Consider the following 21,696-nt stretch of genomic DNA (forward strand, 5'->3'; position numbering starts at 1 on the left):
CCAGGTCTGCTGGGGAGAGGAGACAAGAACAGCTTCCCCACAACGGACACAAACTAACATGCTAAAACAATACGTCACCTTTGCACAGGGATAATCCTCTCAGCTACCTTTGGTTCAGACACTTCATCCAACACCATTCCCACACCCTTCACCTCACACACACACACACACACACACATCCACGCACACCAGTAAATTCACACGCATGTGCTCACCTGCCATCTCGGTCCCAGTCGTACACTTCCACCTTGATCGTTCTGAGAAAGATGAGGACAAATGCATATGTTACACTGCTTCTGAACAGCTAACATTATTATACACAATGCGCATGGGGCTTTCCTATCCTGAAGGCACCACATGTAAATAACACAATTCAATTGACATGAATGGAAAGGTAATGCTATGAAAGCATTGTTTTATATTGCATTGTTACACATTCAAAGGTGACTCTTATTAAAAACAATACTCGGAAAGGTGTTTCATCAATGACAGTTTCAAAGGTTCTTGCTTTACAGTGACACGCCTCCATTGTTTCTTCTGCATCTTCAAAGACCTAATTCAATAAAGCAAAAATGGCTCCAAAAAATAATTAAATCCATCACTATAAATCCATCATTTACTTTCAAATCATTCACATTTAAGGAGAACAACCCCTTAAGTTTAAGACAGCTTTTTTTGTTTCTTCTCGTAATAGAACCTGCCAGAAATAGACAGTTCATTAAATCTCAGCCACAAAATGGAAGAACCACAGTTATAAAACCTGCTGGAGAATGAATAATGTAGAAGGTCTGGGATTCAGGTAGAATAAAACTAACTTTTATATGGTTTAGCCGACCCCGAAATGAGTCTCGACACAGAGGGAATGTACACTCACCTAAAGGATTATTAGGAACACCATACTAATACTGTGTTTGACCCCCTTTCGCCTTCAGAACTGCCTTAATTCTACGTGGCATTGATTCAACAAGGTGCTGAAAGCATTCTTTAGAAATGTTGGCCCATATTGATAGGATAGCATCTTGCAGGTGATGGAGATTTGTGGGATGCACATCCAGGGCATGAATCTCCCGTTCCACCACATCCCAAAGATGCTCTATTGGGTTGAGATCTGGTGACTGTGGGGGCCAGTTTAGTACAGTGAACTCATTGTCATGTTCAAGAAACCAATTTGAAATGATTCGACCTTTGTGACATGGTGCATTATCCTGCTGGAAGTAGCCATCAGAGGATGGGTACATGGTGGTCATAAAGGGATGGACATGGTCAGAAACAATGCTCAGGTAGGCCGTGGCATTTAAACGATGCCCAATTGGCACTAAGGGGCCTAAAGTGTGCCAAGAAAACATCCCCCACACCATTACACCACCACCACCAGCCTGCACAGTGCTAACAAGGCATGATGGATCCATGTTCTCATTCTGTTTACGCCAAATTCTGACTCTACCATCTGAATGTCTCAACAGAAATCGAGACTCATCAGACCAGGCAACATTTTTCCAGTCTTCAACTGTCCAATTTTGGTGAGCTTGTGCAAATTGTAGCCTCTTTTTCCTATTTGTAGTGGAGATGAATGGTACCCGGTGGGGTCTTCTGCTGTTGTAGCCCATCCGCCTCAAGGTTGTATGTGTTGTGGCTTCACAAATGCTTTGCTGCATACCTCGGTTGTAACGAGTGGTTATTTCAGTCAAAGTTGCTCTTCTATCAGCTTGAATCAGTCGGCCCATTCTCCTCTGACCTCTAGCATCAACAAGGCATTTTCGCCCACAGGACTGCCGCATACTGGATGTTTTTCCCTTTTCACACCATTCTTTGTAAACCCTAGAAATGGTTGTGCGTGAAAATCCCAGTAACTGAGCAGATTGTGAAATACTCAGACCGGCCCGTCTGGCACCAACAACCATGCCACGCTCAAAATTGCTTAAATCACCTTTCTTTCCCATTCAGACATTCAGTTTGGAGTTCAGGAGATTGTCTTGACCAGGACCACACCCCTAAATGCATTGAAGCAACTGCCATGTGATTGGTTGGTTAGATAATTGCATTAATGAGAAATTGAACAGGTGTTCCTAATAATCCTTTAGGTGAGTGTAAGTGTTACAAAACAGTGATCATAAAACCAAGTGGGCCGATAAAAAGACTTTATTCATAAGACCGATAACCAACTGTGGAAAAACTTTTCAATTTCATAGAACGGGGATCTGTGGAGGCTTTTGTATTCCTTCAAAGTAAATCTTAGCGTCCATAACAAATCAGCAGGACGGGCATGTTTTCTGCAAGGGAACGAGTTTTCGTTAAAGATGGCAGGGGATGGAAAAAAATGTAACGTGTTGCCTCAAGTTACTTGTCACCAAAACTGTGGAGCCAAAAATAGACCCCACAAAACTGTCCTATACTCTGCCCCGCAGGCCTCAGGGGGCAAGGGCAGGGTGTGGGGGCAGCATGGCTGATGAAGGAGGCGGGTGGCTGGAGTGGCGTTGATTCCCTGAGCTGTCCCCTGATCAAATGCTGCAAGCCTCTCTGCTAATTACCAGCTGTTTGAGACGCAGTGTGAAGATTAAGATGGAAATGCAGGAGTTTGTTTTGTTGCCCCTTCCAACTCGTCCACCTATGCTTGGATTTATTGCCCGGGGAGATTTTTCATTTTGAACAGCAAATGTTGATGTGGTGGGAGGGCAATGTGAAGTAAGCCAGACAGACAAAGACATGGGTCCTGATAGTGCTGCTCCTATGAGAAGGCATACACCCTGCCTTCTGAGGGACTACAATTACAAACAATTAGTAAAAATAGAAGTGGTGTCTCTGCTTGATTAATAGAGGGAACACTGGGATTTACAAAACTGAGATACAAAGCGATGGAAACATGTGATTGGGGGAGGACTTTTAGCCTAGACCAAATCAAAATCACAAAGAATCAATTTCACACAGAGAGGCATCACAATCTGGAACAAACTCCCCAGCGATGTGGTTGAAGCAACAATTTGGGAACATTTAAAATAGACCAAACGAGCACGATGGGTCGAATGGCCTCCTCTCGATTGTAAACTTTCTTATGTTCTGATGTTCTATCTTAAAACTGTCTGCTCACGAATGGCAAACCACAAACTTTGATGTCATAGTGTATTTTATCGTCAGAGGTGGATTTTTACAACTCATACATTAAACTACGATACGGAACTGCCATTTGTTATTCTCGAGTATACTAATAGTTTTATAGTTTGGATTCAATCCTAGTGCTCTGTGTATTTACAGATGCAATTACGTCTAATACACACACATACAGTGAGGGAAAAAAGTATTTGATCCCCTGCTGATTTTGTACGTTTGCCCACTGACAAAGAAATGATCAGTCTATAATTTTAATTGTAGGTGTATTTTAACAGTGAGAGACAGAATAACAACAAAGAAATCCAGAAAAACGCATTTCAAAAAAGTTATAAAATGATTTGCATGTTAATGAGGGAAATAAGTATTTGATCCCCTATCAATCAGCAAGATTTCTGGCTCCCAGGTGTCTTTTATACAGGTAACGAGCTGAGATTAGGAGCATTCTCTTAAAGGGAGTGCTCCTAATCCCAGCTCGTTACCTGTATAAAAGACACCTGTCCACAGAAGCAATCAAACAATCAGATTCCAAACTCTCCACCATGGCCAAGACCAAAGAGCTGTCCAAGGATGTCAGGGACAAGATTGTAGACCTACACAAGGCTGGAATGGGCTACAAGACCATCGCCAAGCAGCTTGGTGAGAAGGTGACAACAGTTGGTGCGATTATTCGCAAATAGAAGAAACACAAAATACCTGTTGGTCTCCCTCGGTCTGGGGCTCCATGCAAGATCTCACCTCGTGGAGTTTCAATGATCATGAGAACGGTGAGGAATCAGCCCAGAACTACAAGGGAGGATCTTGTTAATGATCAGCTGGCAGCTGGGACCATAGTCACCAAGAAAACAATTGGTAACACACTACGCCGTGACGGACTGAAATCCTGCAGCGCCCGCAAGGTCCCCCTGCTCAAGAAAGCACATGTACAGGCCCGTCTGAAGTTTGCCAATGAACATGTGAATGATTCAGAAAAGAACTGGGTGAAAGTGTTGTGGTCAGATGAGACCAAAATTGAGCTCTTTGGCATCAACTCAACTCGCCGTGTTTGGAGGAGGAGGAATGACCCCAAGAACACCATCCCCACCGTCAAACATGGAGGTGGAAACATTAGGTTTTGGGGGTGTTTTTCTGCTAAGGGGACAGGACAACTGCACCGCATCAAAGGGATGTTGGACAGGGCCATGTACCGTCAAATCTTGGGTGAGAACCTCCTTCCCTCAGCCAGGGCATTGAAAATGGGTCGTGGATGGGTATTCCAGCATGACAATCACCCAAAACACACAGCCAAGGCAACAAAGGAGTGGCTCAAGAAGAAGCACATGAAGGTCCTGGAGTGGCCTAGCCAGTCTCCAGACCTTAATCCCATAGAAAATCTGTGGAGGGAGCTGAAGGTTCGAGTTGCCAAACGTCAGCCTCGAAACCTTAATGACTTGGAGAGGATCTGCAAAGAGGAGTGGGACAAAATCCCTCCTGAGATGTGTGCAAACCTGGTGGCCAACTACAAGAAACGTCTGACCTCTGTGATTGCCAACAAGGGTTTTGCCACCAAGTACTAAGTCGAAGGGGTCAAATACTTATTTCCCTCATTAACATGCAAATCAATTTATAACTTTTTTGAAATGCGTTTTTCTGGATTTTTTTGTTGTTATTCTGTCTCTCACTGTTAAAATACACCTACCATTAAAATTATAGACTGATCATTTCTTTGTCAGTGGGTAAACGTACAAAATCAGCAGGGGATCAAATACTTTTTTCCCTCACTGTAGAGAGACACTGTTCTCAAGACCGTCCCTTTACAAATGATGAAAACCCGCAACAACAAAAAACGAATTAATATCAACAGAAACACAGCAAAGTGAGCGCAGCCTCCAGACGAATATCACATGGCGTGGCGCTTCAGCCCAAGCGTGACGCGAGCAAGACACAGGCCTCTGTAACCAAGGAGACCAAACCCAACTGCTAACGAAGGAACCACAGGGAGGGGGGGTGGGGGAGCCACTTAGTGCTCATTAAATAAATACACACATAAAAGCCAGGAAGGTGTCGCAAGAAATTGGTCAGGAGTCTATTTTGACCCGATGGGGAATAGCAGTGCTGATGCTTTTGATTGGTACTGAAAAAAAGCTGTGCTCTCCTGACCTATAATTTTCATGGTGTGAGCAAATGAGGTGGTAGGCCTGGCAAAACCTTCCAAACACCCTCTCAGGAAGAGCCAGATTTAGCAACTGGTATTTAACTATCAGACAGAGTGGCAGTGGACTGCAGCTGTACATCACAGACCGAGAGAGAGAGAGAGAGAGAGAGAGAGAGAGAGAGAGAGAGAGAGAGAGAGCTGTGCGGTGGCTGAATTTTCTTTTTAATCTAATCTAGTGAGAACTCCAGCAAAGTCATACTGAGCCACAGACATTGACTTGAGCAAATATGGATCAATATCTGCTGGATTGGTCATGGTTCTTTATGCAGCTCTTGGCTGCGATGCTGACACGTGCCCTTCCCCAAGACAGCAGGGGCTTATTAGAGCGCAGGTAAGCCAACGCAGGGAACAGTCAGTCCCCTCGTCTTTCTGCAGCGCTGCCTGTGTACTGTACCACCCTGGATATCGCACGCCGTTGCGATGCACTGCCTCGGCTTTGTTTCATCTCAGGGCCTGTCAGAAACTATTACCCTCAGAGAAGCGGGGAGCTGTAAGGTTAAAGTACAGATCAGCAAGGAATAAATTCACCCTGACATTTCGCCTCTCCTCCTGATTGTGATTGAAGCCAACAGGAAGATGATCGTCACTTTCCCTGATCTGCGATGGAGAGGTGCAGGCTGCTGGCTGGGTGTCTGGCTGCAGCTTCTGGGCACCGGCATGCCTACACAGCCACTCCCGCCTCGCTGGGGCTTTATTCTCCCCTACTTTCTCGACATGTTTCTACTGATCTTGTCTTCCTTCTTCCTCTCTTTCTGTGTCTTTCTCTTCTCTTTTTGCTCATACTATTCACTTGCATCTTACAGTGTTGCTTTCGGTGTCATTTTTTCTTTTACTTTCTTACATCCTTCTCCCTTATTCTGGCCTTTGGACTTTTGATCTCTCTCTGTCTCTTGTGCTCCCTCTCTCTACACCCACCTCTCTGTTATCTGCTATGTTTTATAAGCCCAGAGGACAACCTGTGATCTCCAGACTGTGGGCACAAATCTACCCCCACCACCACAACACACACACACAGCCTCCTGGCTCACTGCTTATCACACTAGGCCGAGACGCTGTGCTAATCCGCCAGGTGATTCAGAGACAATGACCTGCTGAGATAAGAAAGTGTATCTCTTTTCATACAGCTGCTTATCGCCAATGCCTGACCAGGAGCTTTTGACAGAGGAATCGCACTCACGACTCTAGCCAACAGCACAATGTGTTTTTTCCAATGCCGTGAGGCGTTATTGGCTGAAAAGAATCAATGCACAACTCAATCTAATAGAGCAGGGACTTTGCAGATGTCTCAGGACACCTGGCCGCCAGGTGGCACGTTACCTGTCATAGTCCCCATTGCACAGAGCTCTCACGGGGATGGCGAACGCCTGCCACACGGGATTCAGCGTGTTCTTCACCACCTCTGTTTTGTGGCAGATTGTAAACCTGCGGACGAGACAGGGAGAGACAGCCAGGGGCAGGTATGATTACTGGGGCACCGAGCAGGACTTTCATCTCAGTCACACAGACAGCTGCCACTTACTCATCCGCACACGGGCGCAGACTTTGTTGACAGCTGGCTCACTCATGCAGGGAAATGGATCAAAAGCATATTTATGTATTTTTCACACGTGAAAGAAGATTTCCATCTCCTTCTCTGACCTCCTCTGTAAGATGATCAGTTTCTGTCGTTCTTTTCTCAGCTTGCTGCCCAGGAACTACCTTTAGCATCAATTTTTTTGTTTGTTTGTTTGTTTCATATTTTAAAAGGAATAAGAAAATAAAAAGGAATATAAGACAGACCCGGCGTCAGTCTGGGTGACATAGAGAGGTGGCAGATTTCTGAACATCTGCTCTAGCTGGGGGCTCCTTCCCTCTTTACTGCCACATCTGGAACCCCCTTCTCCCTGACACCCAGGCCCCAGCTCATAAACTGCCCCCATATTGGCATCTCTGGCTAGAACAGTTGGTGGGCTGACAGCGCTGAGAGAGCGTGAGCGAGTATCAAGATAGATAAACGATTTCCAGGAGTTTTCATCATCAGCGGACACCCTGAAGGCTGGGATTGAAATGGGAGGCCAGGGCTCCTTCAGGAGGCAAATCTTAGTGCAATTTCAAAAGTTTCTATCAAGCAGGAAGTTGTACAGCGAATGTATCTCTTTCTTGTTTTCCTGTGCCTTGCCTTGAAGGCACTCAAGTACTCAAAAGTACTTCCAAACTTTGTCAGAAATCCCCAAACTACTAAATACTGTGAACTCTGCCCCCAGCAGATTTGTTTCCTGACACTTGGCATTCACAGTCTTGCCATGAGCTTCATCTACGCTCTGCCAACACCATATGAATATTGGCGCAGACTGACAGTGATGCCGTCAGTGAGCGAGGGGTACTGCCTCAAAGAGCTCCATCTCTTTGTGGGTGGTTTGTTTTATATTACTGCTACATGTTAGAACAGCATATGGAGTAAGATCACGCACAATCAAACGATGTCTGATCACGGGGGAACACAAAATAGAAACGCACATTGTTTTCCGAGTTCTTTATGGATCATCTGGTCACCTAGTGAATTCCCCACGAGGCAATTAGATGGCCATATGTGCCCCATTACAGACATTTCTCCTAAATGAGATCATTAAATTATATTGCATGCACGCACAAGATGTAATTTCCATTCCTTTCCTGCAGGTATGGAAAATGTGCATGTTTCTTTTCATGGAAAGAATTGAAACAGGGCGAGTGGAGAGGTTTCACTCAGCACACCCCTGTGATGCGGGCAGCAGGGGAGCACAGGACACTGCAGTGAGGAAACAGAGGGAAAGTCTGCCTTCCTTGTACTGATTCTCTGCTGTTGCTCTGGACATTATAGAGACCTGCGAAATCCATGTTCTGCCTCATCCCAGGGTGTGTTGACAGCCATAGGGGAGAAGCTGCAATGTTTGACCATGGAGTTAAATGACACACATTCCCACAAACACCTCAGGCCTAAACAGAGACAGTAATTACGGACTCCCAGCCTTACATAGAGAAGCAAGCACACATTTGCACCCCAGTGACTCATTTGTTTAATTGCAAAGGATTTCATATTCTCTTCCACATTTGTCCGGCTTTGTGTTAACACCCTGCGTCCTGGAACTGCAGACACATTGGAGTGGAGTGGAAGATGCTAAATAGGCTGTAAAGCCAGTCTTGTTTTTGTTTGTAGTTAATAAGTTAACCAAGACAATTATATGGGACTATGCACAGTAATTACAATGTAATTACTCAGTGCAATATATTTGTATATTTGTAATTTGTAACTCTTCTGCAGTCTTTATATGTGTAAAATATTTGTACTGGTAAAACAAAAGTAAGTTATGTAACCATTACATACTTATGTAATATTTGGAATTTGACAGGGAAGTCCTCTGTCTTTCAGAGTTAATTTACTGTGTGCAATAGCATGTAATTCGTTGGGCTTAAAAGCGACAGATTATTCAAGAAGCATTTCACACAGGGCAGTTTTGTTTTTCTTTTTCTTTTGAAGCACAAAACCATTTTAAACACAAAGCTTCCCATATGGAGAATATACTTTATGGAATAAAATTATAAAAAAATAAAATTTCCATTTCTAAAAGTTATTTTTCATCTTTTAACTTCATATAACATTTTTTGTAATTATATTGCTTTTGATGTATTTTTGATCGGACACAACAGAGCGCATGGGAAACTTACGTTCCATCTTCATTGCTTCTGTAAAAGACCATGAAAGGATCAGATTTTCCGAAGAAGTCCTTCTTGTCCAGCTTGTTGGCGCAGAACTGCATCGTGGCGCTATCCTGCGAGAGACACGGAAACCTTAAGAAATCTCGTGGGACTTTGGCTTTCATCTCTTCACAAAAGCAGTCGTTCTTTGAGGCTTGCTGTGATCAGTCATGGCAAAAGACTGGGTGCATAAAATATAATCCAGGTTACACAGAGGAAAGCGTACAGTAAGCTTGGGATTTAAATCTAGGGAGTCCTGTTATATACATATATATCAGAAACACAACAGTGATTAGATTTTATATTGCTGTTAAAGAAAGCTGGAGGAGACAGTGAGCGTGTTAGACTCTAACTGAAACAAATTCAGGAGATACAAAGCCTATACGGCAAAAACAATGGCTTTAAAATAAGATACTGATCTTCTCTTAATTGATAGATCGCACAATGGACATATATTTAGAATTCAGGGGCGTCATATATTTCAACCTCAAGGTACATTCATAAACCACCTTTAAAATGCAAATCCTGCAGTGTGCCGTAATTCATTTTTCATCCTCACGATCAAGAGTATGTTAATGAAATGTATTTTGTTCCTCTGCTAAATTACCCTTTGCAATCACAGTGCACGAAGCACATTAGAAAACAACCGCAGAATGCTGAGCAGCACTAAGCACACATTTACAGCGGACTCTGCAGACAATATAACGTCCTTGTTTAAGTGCCAATCAGACCATTGTTTTTACAAACATCCAAATAGACGAGCAGACATGATATTCACTGCAGTAATAAAGATTCACTCGTTCATCGTCCTCAGTTCTGCATGTGTGCTCCACATGGATAATGCTTTAAATTTAAAATCCTTTTAACCTACCCTGGTAGTTTTTGTTCCAACCGAGCTTTCAATTACTTAATTGAACTAATAATTTATTAATTCAGCCTTTTCATTATTATAAACAGTAGGGGTTTTAAGTTAGTATAAGTATAGAACTTTTTAAAGAACTTATTAAAGAACCAACTATTTTATTTCACAATTTAAAAAGTCAAATCTAAATGTTGGAACAAAAACCAGCAGGGCAGGGGGGCCTTCAGGACCAGGGTTGCAATGCATAACATGTCTGTTTAATTTTATTTTAATATGTATGACAGACTATATGTATATTCATTCACTGACTGACTGTAAAATGCTTTTACATGGTTCAGGCAAATGCTGATGAAAGGGAAGTGTGTGGGGGGGGAGGACTGGGGTACTCGGGCTCATGCATATTCATTTGCTGATTGAATAAATAAAGAAATAAACAAACTGTCAGTGTACAGAAAGGATCTAGGCCAGGGTGCATCATGAAAAGTGGGGTAGTACATTCAAATAAAAATAAAAATCTGCCTTTCTTGTTGACAGTGCACCACAGTTGGGCAGTATTGCACGTTACGAGGGAGCTGCAGCGCTCGGCGGACTTGTGTCGGTCTGATGCACAGCCGGCGGACAGGCCCAGATATCGATGACATGCACTGACATGTTGACAATGAGCCCTGACTTGCCTGCTCTGTCTCGGGGCGTGGGACAGCTGGATGCAGGCCTTGGCTTTGCCTCTGAAGCCGCTCAGATGTCAGTCCGCTGCTGTGTCACGACGTCAACACACTTCACGTCTCAAGCGGAGACTGACGATGATATTGTGTCTGCTGACAGGGCAGGACTGAACACCGGGTCAGCTGAGCTCTCTGACCCGAACTGGTCCTTCCTCGGGAGCGAGCTGCACGGCAGGCCCTAACATTCAGAGCTTTTACCTGCTATTACCTGTGAAACTGCAGATCCATGAAGGCATTGCTTCTCGAGAGCCAGCTATTAGCCCAGAAAATAGACTGTGGAATTTTCATTAAACGGGAGGCAATTTGCATGAACGGATAACTAGGCCTTCAGTGCGCGATTATTAATCCTTGGCAAAGGAAATGCAGTAACAAGAGGTATGCAAGCTATACAATCCTGCATCTCAATGATTGCCTTACAGAATTAATTCTAGCCTCTCTAGTTATGATTATTGACCCGGTGTAGATTTACTCTTCTGATAATCTGTTTTCTGTCTGTTTCATTACTGCTCTGCAACCATCTCCTCCTCTTCTGCTGATCTCTGCTCAGTCAAAGCGTGTCATGTCAATAGTTGGGTAGCCTTAAAGCATCTCTCAAGCTGACATGGCATAGAAGATATTATATTTTAATTTATTTGGATGAGGGCTTTGCAGCTCTCTTTGGAGGAAACATGAAATAAATTACATACATACACCTCTGAAAACACAACAGCAGCTGGCACATTGACAGCTGTTTAGTTGCACAAATTCCACGCCGTTCCTCCCTTTACAAAAGTCCGAAATACAGAAAAGTTTGATATTTAAGCCTCGGTTGTTTTCAAAGTTGTACAGTTAAAGCGGTTACTCAGCGAGATCATTGTCCTGACAGCTTATCTGGGAGGGGATTTTTGCGCTAAGCTGCACAGAATCAAAAGAGTATTGGCCGGGGGGGACAGACATGGGCTCTCATTTCCATACATCATACTGGCAAAGCACTTGGACATGCGCCAGCAATATCAAAAACCTCTAAAACACAAGAAGTAAAACACAGCAAAGCTCACCGCATGGCTGAGCGAGAGAGAGAGAGAGACTGTACTCATTGATCCTGCTACGCTTATTTAATCATATAACTTAATTTTCATATATTCCACTGACAGCTTAATCGCTCATATCACACAGTGTACCGCTGTTTGCTTTCTTATCGTGTTGGGTTTGTATCTGCCTTTTGGCATTGCCGGCAGGTCCGTACAACAGGGATAAGCCGACCTCCTGCAATCTTGAACTAATGCTATCGCTGACAGTTTCCCAATTGTTGCTGCCTGGACCCGGAGCTCTGCGTGTCTGCTTGGCTGATGTCTTTATCCTAATTTCTATTTGTGGTTCCCTCCTGTGCCCCAAAGCTCTTCCTTTGGGTTCTACGACTACAATACAATCACTGAAGGGGGCCTACATTTAATGTTGTTCTAATGCTCGGTATTTAAAGTAAACTTTTCATGCAAGTGCAAGTGCAAGTGCAAGTGCAAGTGCAAAGTCATGTAAGTGTTGCCTGGACAAGATGTCTGACATGAGTAGCAGGGCACTGCAGCTGAGGGGACGGTAAAACAACAGAGATGCAAGTGCCTCCCTCACTCCGTCCCTGTCCACACTTCTTTAGTGCTTCTGTAGTGTGACAATTGCATTACGATCGCCTGTCGGGCCCGCTGTCACAGGCTGGCAGTGAAGAGCGGGAGCATGTCAGCAATGGCAACAGCACGGGTGTATCAATTTCAACTGCAGCCTTGGACACTGCTGGGGGGTTTAGCCCAGGTGTGAAAACAACGGGGACTTCTGCTCCGTGTGGCCGAGGACATGGAACGGGTCATCATCAACTCTCTTGGAAGAACTTCACCAGGAACGCTGGCAAGGCTGAGTGGGCGAAGAACAATCAATCAATAGACCAACAGAGGAATTGTAAGCAAGAAGGTTAAACAAACAACGTCTGTATTTGTGGAATCGATTTTAGAGAAGGAAGTCCACCTGCCTGCATCGGTCCACAATCAATATTCCTGTGAGAGTCAGGGGAGAGAAGGACAAGACCTTCCCCCAGAGAAGTGCGTACCCAGAGAGTGGGGGAGAGGTGGTACAGAACCTTGTACCAGAGAGAGAGAGAGAGAGAGAGAGAGAGAGAGAGGACAGGAGAGGGGAGAGAAGAGTTACAGAATCTCCCCGAGAGAGAGAGAGAGAGAGAGAACAGGGGAGAGGAGGTATGGCACAGGTGCCTGTCACTCTCAGACACAGCCTGGCAAATCTGAGTGGAGGTAATTGCGCACAGCAGCACACAGACACAGCGGGGATCCCAGGCACACCGAATGATCTGGCAGCTCTCCTGGGCAAGTCTTAATTAGTTCCACTCCACACGGTGCTCCGCCTTCCGTAGCTATTCACCCTCACCCGCGCCGCCGAGGTCCCCTCTCCGTGGACCACACATCCATCCTATCAGCACAAGCAAAAATGTACTCCGACAAAAACGACTCGTACTGCTGTCATTCAGCAGAGGTACCGCGCAGAGAAAGAGGAGGAGATGAAGAAGATACAAGAGAGGCAAAGGAAGAAGGAGAAGGAGCAGATGATTACCTTCGAGGCACTCAGGCAGGTAAACTGTGCAGTGATTGTTTTGTGACATCTCTAAGTGATTGTTGTTGTTTTTTAAGCGGGGTTGACTCAAACTTGGTAATGATGCGCTAATGGCATTTTAATAGCTCTGTGGAAGTCGGCGAGGGCCCCCCCTACTCTCTCGTGATCACAACCTAACAACCCATGCTCTCGTTGTAATTACACAGGGTTTCCATCTCCTCCTAGTGATTGACTCTGAAGTGCACCACAGTCAGTGACAATCCCCACAGCCCCTTCAATGCCACAAGGGAAATGTCTAATGCAGAAGACCCCAGGGTGCACTGCAATCCCATTCCGCCACATAGAGAGTGACCATTTGGTCCTATCAAGTCAACTAATGCCTGGGTACGAACCATTAATGACAGCACACTGTTGCAAGCTTGTCCGTTTCCCCCTGCACACCAAGACTCCAAGGAAGAACTATGCTTTGTCGGGGTTGCTTTGCTTAAGTGACCGTTAAATGCGTAGGTCTTTAAATCTTCATTACATGTCAAAAAGCGACTTCTTTCCATGGTGCTTTTATTAAAGGACGAGAAGAACGCCTGCTAAGCCTTGTGTTTTAAGTATTGATCTTAATCTACGCAGACGAAGCCCTGTGCCCGGCTGAATGCGCCTCTATCTTCCCCAACCTTCTTCCTCTCTCAGATGCAAAGAGCTTCTCCACAGCCTTTTCCAAAAGCACTTTGTAATCTCAGTGCATCTGCCTCACAGAAACACCTTCACATAATCATAAATAAGGCATTATGCCGCCGCACACCAGTCGTTCCTTATTGGGCCTCCAGTGAGGAAAGAAAGGGTCTCTCTGCCAAGATGCGCAGGGGGTGTTGGCAAACACCAGGGGAATAAAACCCATTCCTGCAGCTGCTGGGGATGAGTTCAATGACAATAATATAATTGAAAAAATACAACTATAACCGAGGGCACCACTGCATTAGAACTGATTCCAATCCCCCCCGCTGATCCGGGATAAAAAGGAAATGCAATGAAACAAAAAAAACAGTCAAACTGAAGGGAGAAATCTACATTATATGGTTTCAAATTACAGGTGCATTATCATCACTGGATTTATAAAATATATGTACAGTATCAAAGAAGACTATGCCACAGTAGTTGCAGTTAATTATTTATTTTATGACAAGCTACTACTGCTGTAGCTGCTGCTTCTGCACGTCATGATTTCAGAGTCGTGCCTTATTAAAACGACGAGATATGGAGATCATTTAACTGTGCCAATCCACTAAGCACAAAATGGAACAAAATCCAACACATCTGGCTGGTGTGTTATATGGGCCCTAGTACAGACAGTCATACAGAAGACTTACTGCAGGAAAATTGGCACCACCACCACAGAGGGTTTGGCACGACTATGCTGACGACTACAACGAGTGACAGCAGCAGCAGCAGTTCAGCTAACGTGATCAGTCGCTTCATAATTCATGTTCGGGTGGTTCGACGTGTCGGAGTTAACGAGCTGCGGGTCGCTCATGGGCGGACAAGCATTGTTGTGGAATCCAATCAGTCAGGACATCATGTCAGGGAATCTCTGCTGACATCTTCTCCGATTCTCTCATTAAAATTGCATCGGTCGCTTTGGATATGAGTTCAGCTGCCGTCACATATCAAACACTGCGGAAGGTCAGGAATCTATAGATCTTATGCCGTGGACACCCAATGGTTTACTTTTACATTTTGTATTAATCACTATCTTACATTGTACCTTTTACTCTCAAACTGCATGAGTGTTGAATGACAGCAGATAACAGGAAGCAGCAGATGGTAGAAAGCAAACTGTTACCCCGAAAGTGCTTTCCTCTTGTCTTCTCGTTAAAAAATCGAATAAAATAAAATACAGCTGTGAATATGTCATAAGCTTCAACTGCTAAAACAATATATATGTATAGGTAGGTTTGTTTACACACATATGTGTCATTTATTTATATTCTGTTTCATAACCAGCACTTGCAATGGAGCAGAAAATGAGCAGACAGGAGGAGCTGGTGTTTTGACTTAAGTCTTCATCAAAACTGGTTACAGGGGAGGGTGAAGGGATTTGACTGGCAAGGAGTTACCCACAATACAGAAAGAAATAAAGAAAGTAAGAAAAAAGAAAGAAAGAAAACTCTTCAAGTAGCATATAATATAGTGCCTGACAGAAGTCCCCTCCGGAGCAATGTGGAGGAGGAGAGACAATTCCTTCACGGATGAGTCCCACTACCTGGGCCGGGCTTGATTGGCACCAAGAGCAGATACCAATTCTCGCAAATCACCCTCCGTCAGCACTTCAGACGAGCTGAAGATAATAGCAGCCAAGGGAAGCACTTTGATCTTTGAAGAAAGACCTTCTGTGCAAGGATACCTGATTTCTTTCTCCCCCTCTTCTCAGGCTCTCTCGGAATCGTTCTATCCTTTTATGAAATATTAAAGCAAAGAAAAACACTGCTTTGTGCACATTTAAGCTCCCCCCCCCCGCTCCCTCCCCCACAGCCTGCGTTTATGTGCTCAGTGTGCTCTTTGTGTCCTTCAGACTTGATATAAATGCACCTGGGAATGGGGAACAGATAGCAGCAGAGATAATATGCATGCAGCACTAAAAACCAAGCACGAAAGAGAGCAGGCAAAAACACAGAACCAGCGAACCTGATTGCATCATTCGACCAATCCTCTGGACCAATCCAGATATAACGCAATTACCCAAGCCTGCAGCAAGTGTGAAACGAGAGTGTGCTGTCTGGGGAAACAAAGTGTCAGCAGCCTCAGGTGGCCTTTATCATTTTCAGGACCCCAAATAGAGTTGTTTGAAGATCAAACGTTCTGATAAAGACTACACAGTGACAGGGACTCTACCAAGGACTGGGACGGCCTCCTAGCACAGTGCTGGTAATACAGAGTTTTTCCGTATTCACTGCAGAAAGCATTTGCTTTTGAGAGAGTCCTCCAGCTTCGATGTGGTCTTTGGAAACACTTAAAAACTGCAGGCATGTAATTGCGCTCACTGATTAAAAACGGGTATGGAAATAAATATATCAACCAAAGCTCATACATATATACATACTACGTTCGTGCTTTGGTAAGGTTCAGTAGTTAAATGTGGAAATGTGTTATTATAGGCCGAGCCTTAGGAAAATGTAATTGTCTTTCAGCCCCCTTTCCAAATTACTAAAGGATGATGTTTGGACACTTAATGGGATGCCTGTTGTTGCATCGTGCTTATTTTAATATATGATGCAGTTAGACTGTAGGTGAGGGACTGTAAATAAACATTCAGGTTATTAACACCTATACATTAACTACTCATTTATGCAGATCAGTTCCCTTTTTCCCCGCCTTTTAATAAGAATGAATGTGATACCATTAAAAAGTCATTACTAGTCTCCTCCAGAAGAGATGTTAATCTCAATGTGACTACCTAGTAAAATAAAAATACAATTTATTATACTTCATAAGATCTTAATCGTTCATAAAAGGATATAAAAAGAAATGTACATGCTTGATGCTAATTAGGCATTATATGCTTCATAGATATATTAATCATATGCAGAAAAACATTCCGTGGTAAACTTTTTACTTTTTTGTTGATGCTAACGTAAATCTTATGAAATGATGATGCATTAAAGGAATTCCTTCAGCTGTAAAGTGCACAGAAACCTAATTAGAAATGATTTTTTGTGTTGTGTTTCTTCCTGACAGGGGAGAAGGTGAAAAACTGCAGGGGGCTCAAGTTTCCACCGCTAAATGAACCAGGGGGAGCCGCCATAAATCCCCCCCCCAAGCGACAAGTGATAATAAAATCTGCTGCAGGGGAGGCCTCCTTGGAAACAGAATGGTACACACCTGCCACTTTAATGCGAGGAAGAACAAAAAAGATTAATGGTCACACATCAAGGAAGAGTGGGTGTCTATGCAATTAGTCCTGATATCGAGAGAGAGAGAGAGAGAGAGAGGGAGGGAGGGAGAGAGGTGTAGAGGTAGGGAGGTAGAGGCTGCGGGGAAGAGATCGGAGAACGAGTTACAATTCAATTGATGTTTGAATCCCTGCTCAAAATGCTACCATTGAAGCTGATTAAAGGTGTGGAGTCCCTTTGTGTACAGCAGCCGAGCTACTGGCATGTCTTGCATTGATCATGGGGAGCTTTTCAGAGGCGAGGATTTGAAAGTCTAATCGGAGATCTGGTGCGTGTGCCGAGTGGTGTGCCTCACTCGGGCACTGTGGTCAGGGTGAGACAGGGTCCCGCTCACACTCACACGGCCCGGATAACAGCACGGGCGCCCTGCTGCACCTATTAGTTCCGCACGCTTGCTATCCGCGCGTGTTGTCATCTTTAACCTCGTTAGCTATGGTTGCTGTCTCTTGTAATGCATGATTAGCCTAAAACGGAATAACATTCAGAATATCTAACCTATTTATCCTGAGTGCCGAGACTGCATTGCAGTGTGAAATGGAGAGAGATTGCACTTTTACCAGCTGGATTACATCAGTGGGTTACCTGACCCATTTTTGGGCCAAACAACAACCCAAACACCAGCCAACACCCTAAAATTTCAAGCCAGGTCCATAGAAATCCACACAAAATCCAGTTATATCAGTAGAAATGCAATCCCAACCTGAACAAATGCCTTTACTGGGGGCTCGAACCCTAACCCTAGCCCAGACCAAAACTGAACCCTGAATTTCACCTCTTCAATACTCTACAATACTCAAAATATTGCTCTTTAAGTAACGTAAATGGAACCGTAAGACTGTTAAAACTGTAATCCGTAACCATAATTAAAACATATTGTGTCAAATTTTGATCATTTCTGATTTTGTTTCTTATTAAATCGTGATAATCAAAATTTCGGACCCCTGCAAAATCTTAGCTTCTTTAAATAGTATAATTAGAATTTGCAGCAGTGTAAACTATGCAGAGGAATCTTAAATCTTTATTTTTGGCATTTTTAATAAGATTCATAGATATTTAATTACCCCCTTCATATGTTTTAATGACGGCATAATTAGAGCACTTTTGATTCTAATCTGATTTAAAGCTATTCCTATCTTCAGCAATACCTAAAGTAAAGTTGTTTTAGAAAAGTGTTTGGAGAATTCTCTCATGTGGAAATTGGTATCAAACGGTCATAATTCTGTCCTGTTTGTGTTACCCTCTTGTATCGTGTCTCAGCCAACAATCAATCGTTTCAATAGCTGACACAAATCAGCTGTTCACAAATCTTCTGCATTTCCACATGGAATATATCTGCCATTTCCAATCAATTTCTGCATGTCTGTGGATCTATACGTTATCCTTAATCGGGCTAAAGGATTCACCTCTCTCGTCCCTCTACACTTGCAGATAAAAGCAAACAGCTATGAAAAGTCCAACAGCACAGGCAGTGTAATAACAGTCAGACACGCATATGTAGACTGTAAGGACAAATGTGGCATTTAGAGAATAAAACACATTATAGATCTATTTTTCCACAGCAAGAACCATGCCTGCACACGGGCACAGCCCCTTGTGTAGATAAACAAAGACTGCGCTGTAATGACAGGAAATAGCAGTTGTGACATTCTCTATAAATCTGCCCCCCCTCCTATCCATCAATAATTATTGTATTGTATCCCCCCCACTGGTCCGGCACAAGCTCCAATGCAGCTGATGCTGATGTGAAACCATCCAGTCCATTAGAGACAACAGGTTCCCAACTCGATCCAGCATTTCCATCCAGCCAGCTGCAGCACTATTTTAATTCAATCCCACTTTGATCTAAAAGCATCAATGTCTGTTCCTGGAAGCAGCTTTTATAAAAGGACCATTCATTACCATTTTGCTAACACCCAGCTGTTTCTGTTTTGCTGTGTTGTTCAGTTTGTTTTTGAAGTTATATTCATAATGTATAAATCAAATTACGTTAAATAGTGCCTCGTTTGTGGCTTGCAAAACAAAACATTAACTAATAAACGCACAAATAAATTAATTAAAAACATTTAAAACTAAGGCCATTACTTTACAGTGTATATATGCCAGTGGTAATGAAAAAACAGACAGATATTTAACATTAATTAGAAACATTATCGCTTTGACTTTTACAGCGAGAAAACCAATAGAGTAAGAAACTGACAAGAGGAATCCTGCACTGGCATCCAAATTATATTGATTCTCATCCCGTTTCCCAGTCAATCACACGTATCTCGAGCCGCCATTCAGAGACACGGCCCAAAGAAACGTTTGACAGCTGTAATCCACGTGTTTGGAAGGAAGTCACTTTGTATAATAAATTCCACCTCATGCCAATTTTTCTGCTTTCACCTGAACGCCCTTTAAAGAACCTTGCATTGTATTCTGTGGTCGATCGTGGTTGATGTACTTCAGTTCAGACGTATAATGTATACTACTGTGTTATGTTTTATGGAATGTTATAATCATGGCAATGGGGGAATTTAAATACAGAACAGTGATAAATACTCTAAAAAACATTGTTGCCTGGCAGTTTTGCTTGTCTGGAGTTCAGAGCCATGCAGAGATGAAAATAATTTAAAAAATAAGGCCAATAATAAAAAAATCCACATAAGACCTGACACTATTGCAACAGACTGTAATTTGTGCCATGGATACTCAAAAGAGCTGTGGGAAAATTGCCCAGTCCGCTGTGTGTGGGGGTCAAGACTATGTATGTGTGGGTCAAGGGATAAACTGTGTAAAAAACTACAAAAATCAAACCCCTGCATTAATTAAACTAGGCAGGTCCCTGTTGTAACACAATTACTGTTACTAATCTAGGATAATCCCAAAGGAGTACAGGACACACACACACACACACACACACACACACACACAAAAAAAAAAATCCCTCTGTCACACAGACACACATGGCCCTCCACCCCAGGTGACACAGTGAGCATTTTGTCTGGGTCGCCCTTCCTGCGTGAACTTCGATGTACTTACCCTGCAGTTGCCCAGTTCCTCGGCAGATAAAATAATGGTGCCGCATTTCTTTCCTGGAATTCCACTGGAAGAGAAAGAGGAAGAAACTATCAATATGTTCTCTGTATACAAAGCAAACGCTTCGGCTGAAGTGAATTATAATGACATCCATCTATTTCTATTTGTATATCTGGAAGAAATTCCGAACACACACAGACATATACACATATAATGAGACCTAAGCAAGTTTCTGGAAACACCTGAGACAAAGCTGGAAGTACAGCTGCTTCATCAACTGCTGAAATTGATAGTACACTTTATATAAAACAAATAAGATACACAGATTCTACAGTAGGAGTCCTGACCCGGTCAAGAAACCTCAATGGCACACAGAAAGAATTTCAGTGCACTGCGGCATTATAGCAACAGACCGAACTGCAGCATTGTGTGTAAATGAAAGACCATCAGCAGGAGCGATATTAATAACTGGACACCTAATGTTACTGTGGAATCTAACCTTAGTTAGTCTGGTTCTAATCTTAACCGAAAACTTTATCTGAGAATAAAAATGTTACTGATCACATTTAAAAGATAGTTATTGCAGAGATCTTCAATAAATAAGAAAACAGTGCATTCACACTCAAAGATATACAGAACAAGAAGAACAAAAGACGCTCTAAATTGGTCCGCCTTGGAAATAAGGAGCGCAACTGCAGCCAGTCACAGAGGGGGCTGATCTGAATTAAAGGTATGTTGATTCAGATGTCTGAACTGAATCTGAGACACCCCCTGTCCCTTCTCAGGGCTTGCTACGGTCAGGGTGGGTCCCAGCGTCCTCGGAGGGGGCAGCGGAGCAGGGCGGGAGCAGACATTATTCCCATCGAGATGTTCCCAGCGGCCTGTCTGCCTGGCTGTCACGGCGCCCACAGGGGCAGGATTTGTGATTCATGTTCAGTACGTAAATACACAAACACAAAACAACCTAGTCTGAGTTTCTTACAGCTGAAGGTCATTATTATTAGTTAATGGAAATCCATAGGTTGCTGCACTGTTTAAAAGTAGGAAGAAATTAATAAACACAGCCTCCCACTAGTTGCATTATTGCCATTTCCCACATGAGGTATTAAAGTGACAGATGTGTCTCATTGACTAGGCGGTGGTGTACAACATTTTTAATTAAACAAACAAACAAGCCTGAGTCACGCTGTGGGAGGTACCTGCACTGGGAGCCTGGCAGCTTGTGCGGCAGACCTACTGTAGATCAATCCTGACCCGTTCCCGAGGACACAAACTCACTGCCACTCTCAGCTAAAAACAAGTCTGTTGACCCCAGGAACAGGAGCTACCACCTGATCCTACACCACTGCTCTTCGAGACATGTATCAGGCCTACAGGAAAGTCCCGGCGCTGGCTTCGCTTGAGCCCATCGCCTGAACTGTGAGATGCCCGCCTTTTAAATTATCAGAATCACACGCAGCCAAAAAAGCAACAGTGCTTCAAAACCGCGCACCGCAATAAAAACTGTGCCTAAGGCAGGCTCTGTCAAGCCATTAACCTTCACAAAACAGTTGC

At 43.6% G+C, this 21,696-nt stretch overlaps 1 protein-coding gene across 1 annotated transcript in view; it reads right to left on the minus strand.

Moving 5' to 3' along the window:
- The window catches only part of cpne5b (copine Vb), a 101,716-nt gene that overhangs the window by 32,008 nt on the left and 48,012 nt on the right, over positions 1-21,696 (minus strand). The window contains exons 7-10 of the mRNA XM_066705685.1: positions 20,146-20,209; positions 8,981-9,084; positions 6,614-6,718; positions 216-257 (exon numbers count right to left, since the gene is read on the minus strand). Of these exons, the coding sequence (XP_066561782.1) occupies positions 216-257; positions 6,614-6,718; positions 8,981-9,084; positions 20,146-20,209 (315 nt within the window). The remainder of the gene's footprint in view (positions 1-215; positions 258-6,613; positions 6,719-8,980; positions 9,085-20,145; positions 20,210-21,696) is intronic.

This window comes from Amia ocellicauda, chromosome 5, assembly GCF_036373705.1.
Source record: "Amia ocellicauda isolate fAmiCal2 chromosome 5, fAmiCal2.hap1, whole genome shotgun sequence".
NCBI lineage: Eukaryota > Metazoa > Chordata > Actinopteri > Amiiformes > Amiidae > Amia > Amia ocellicauda.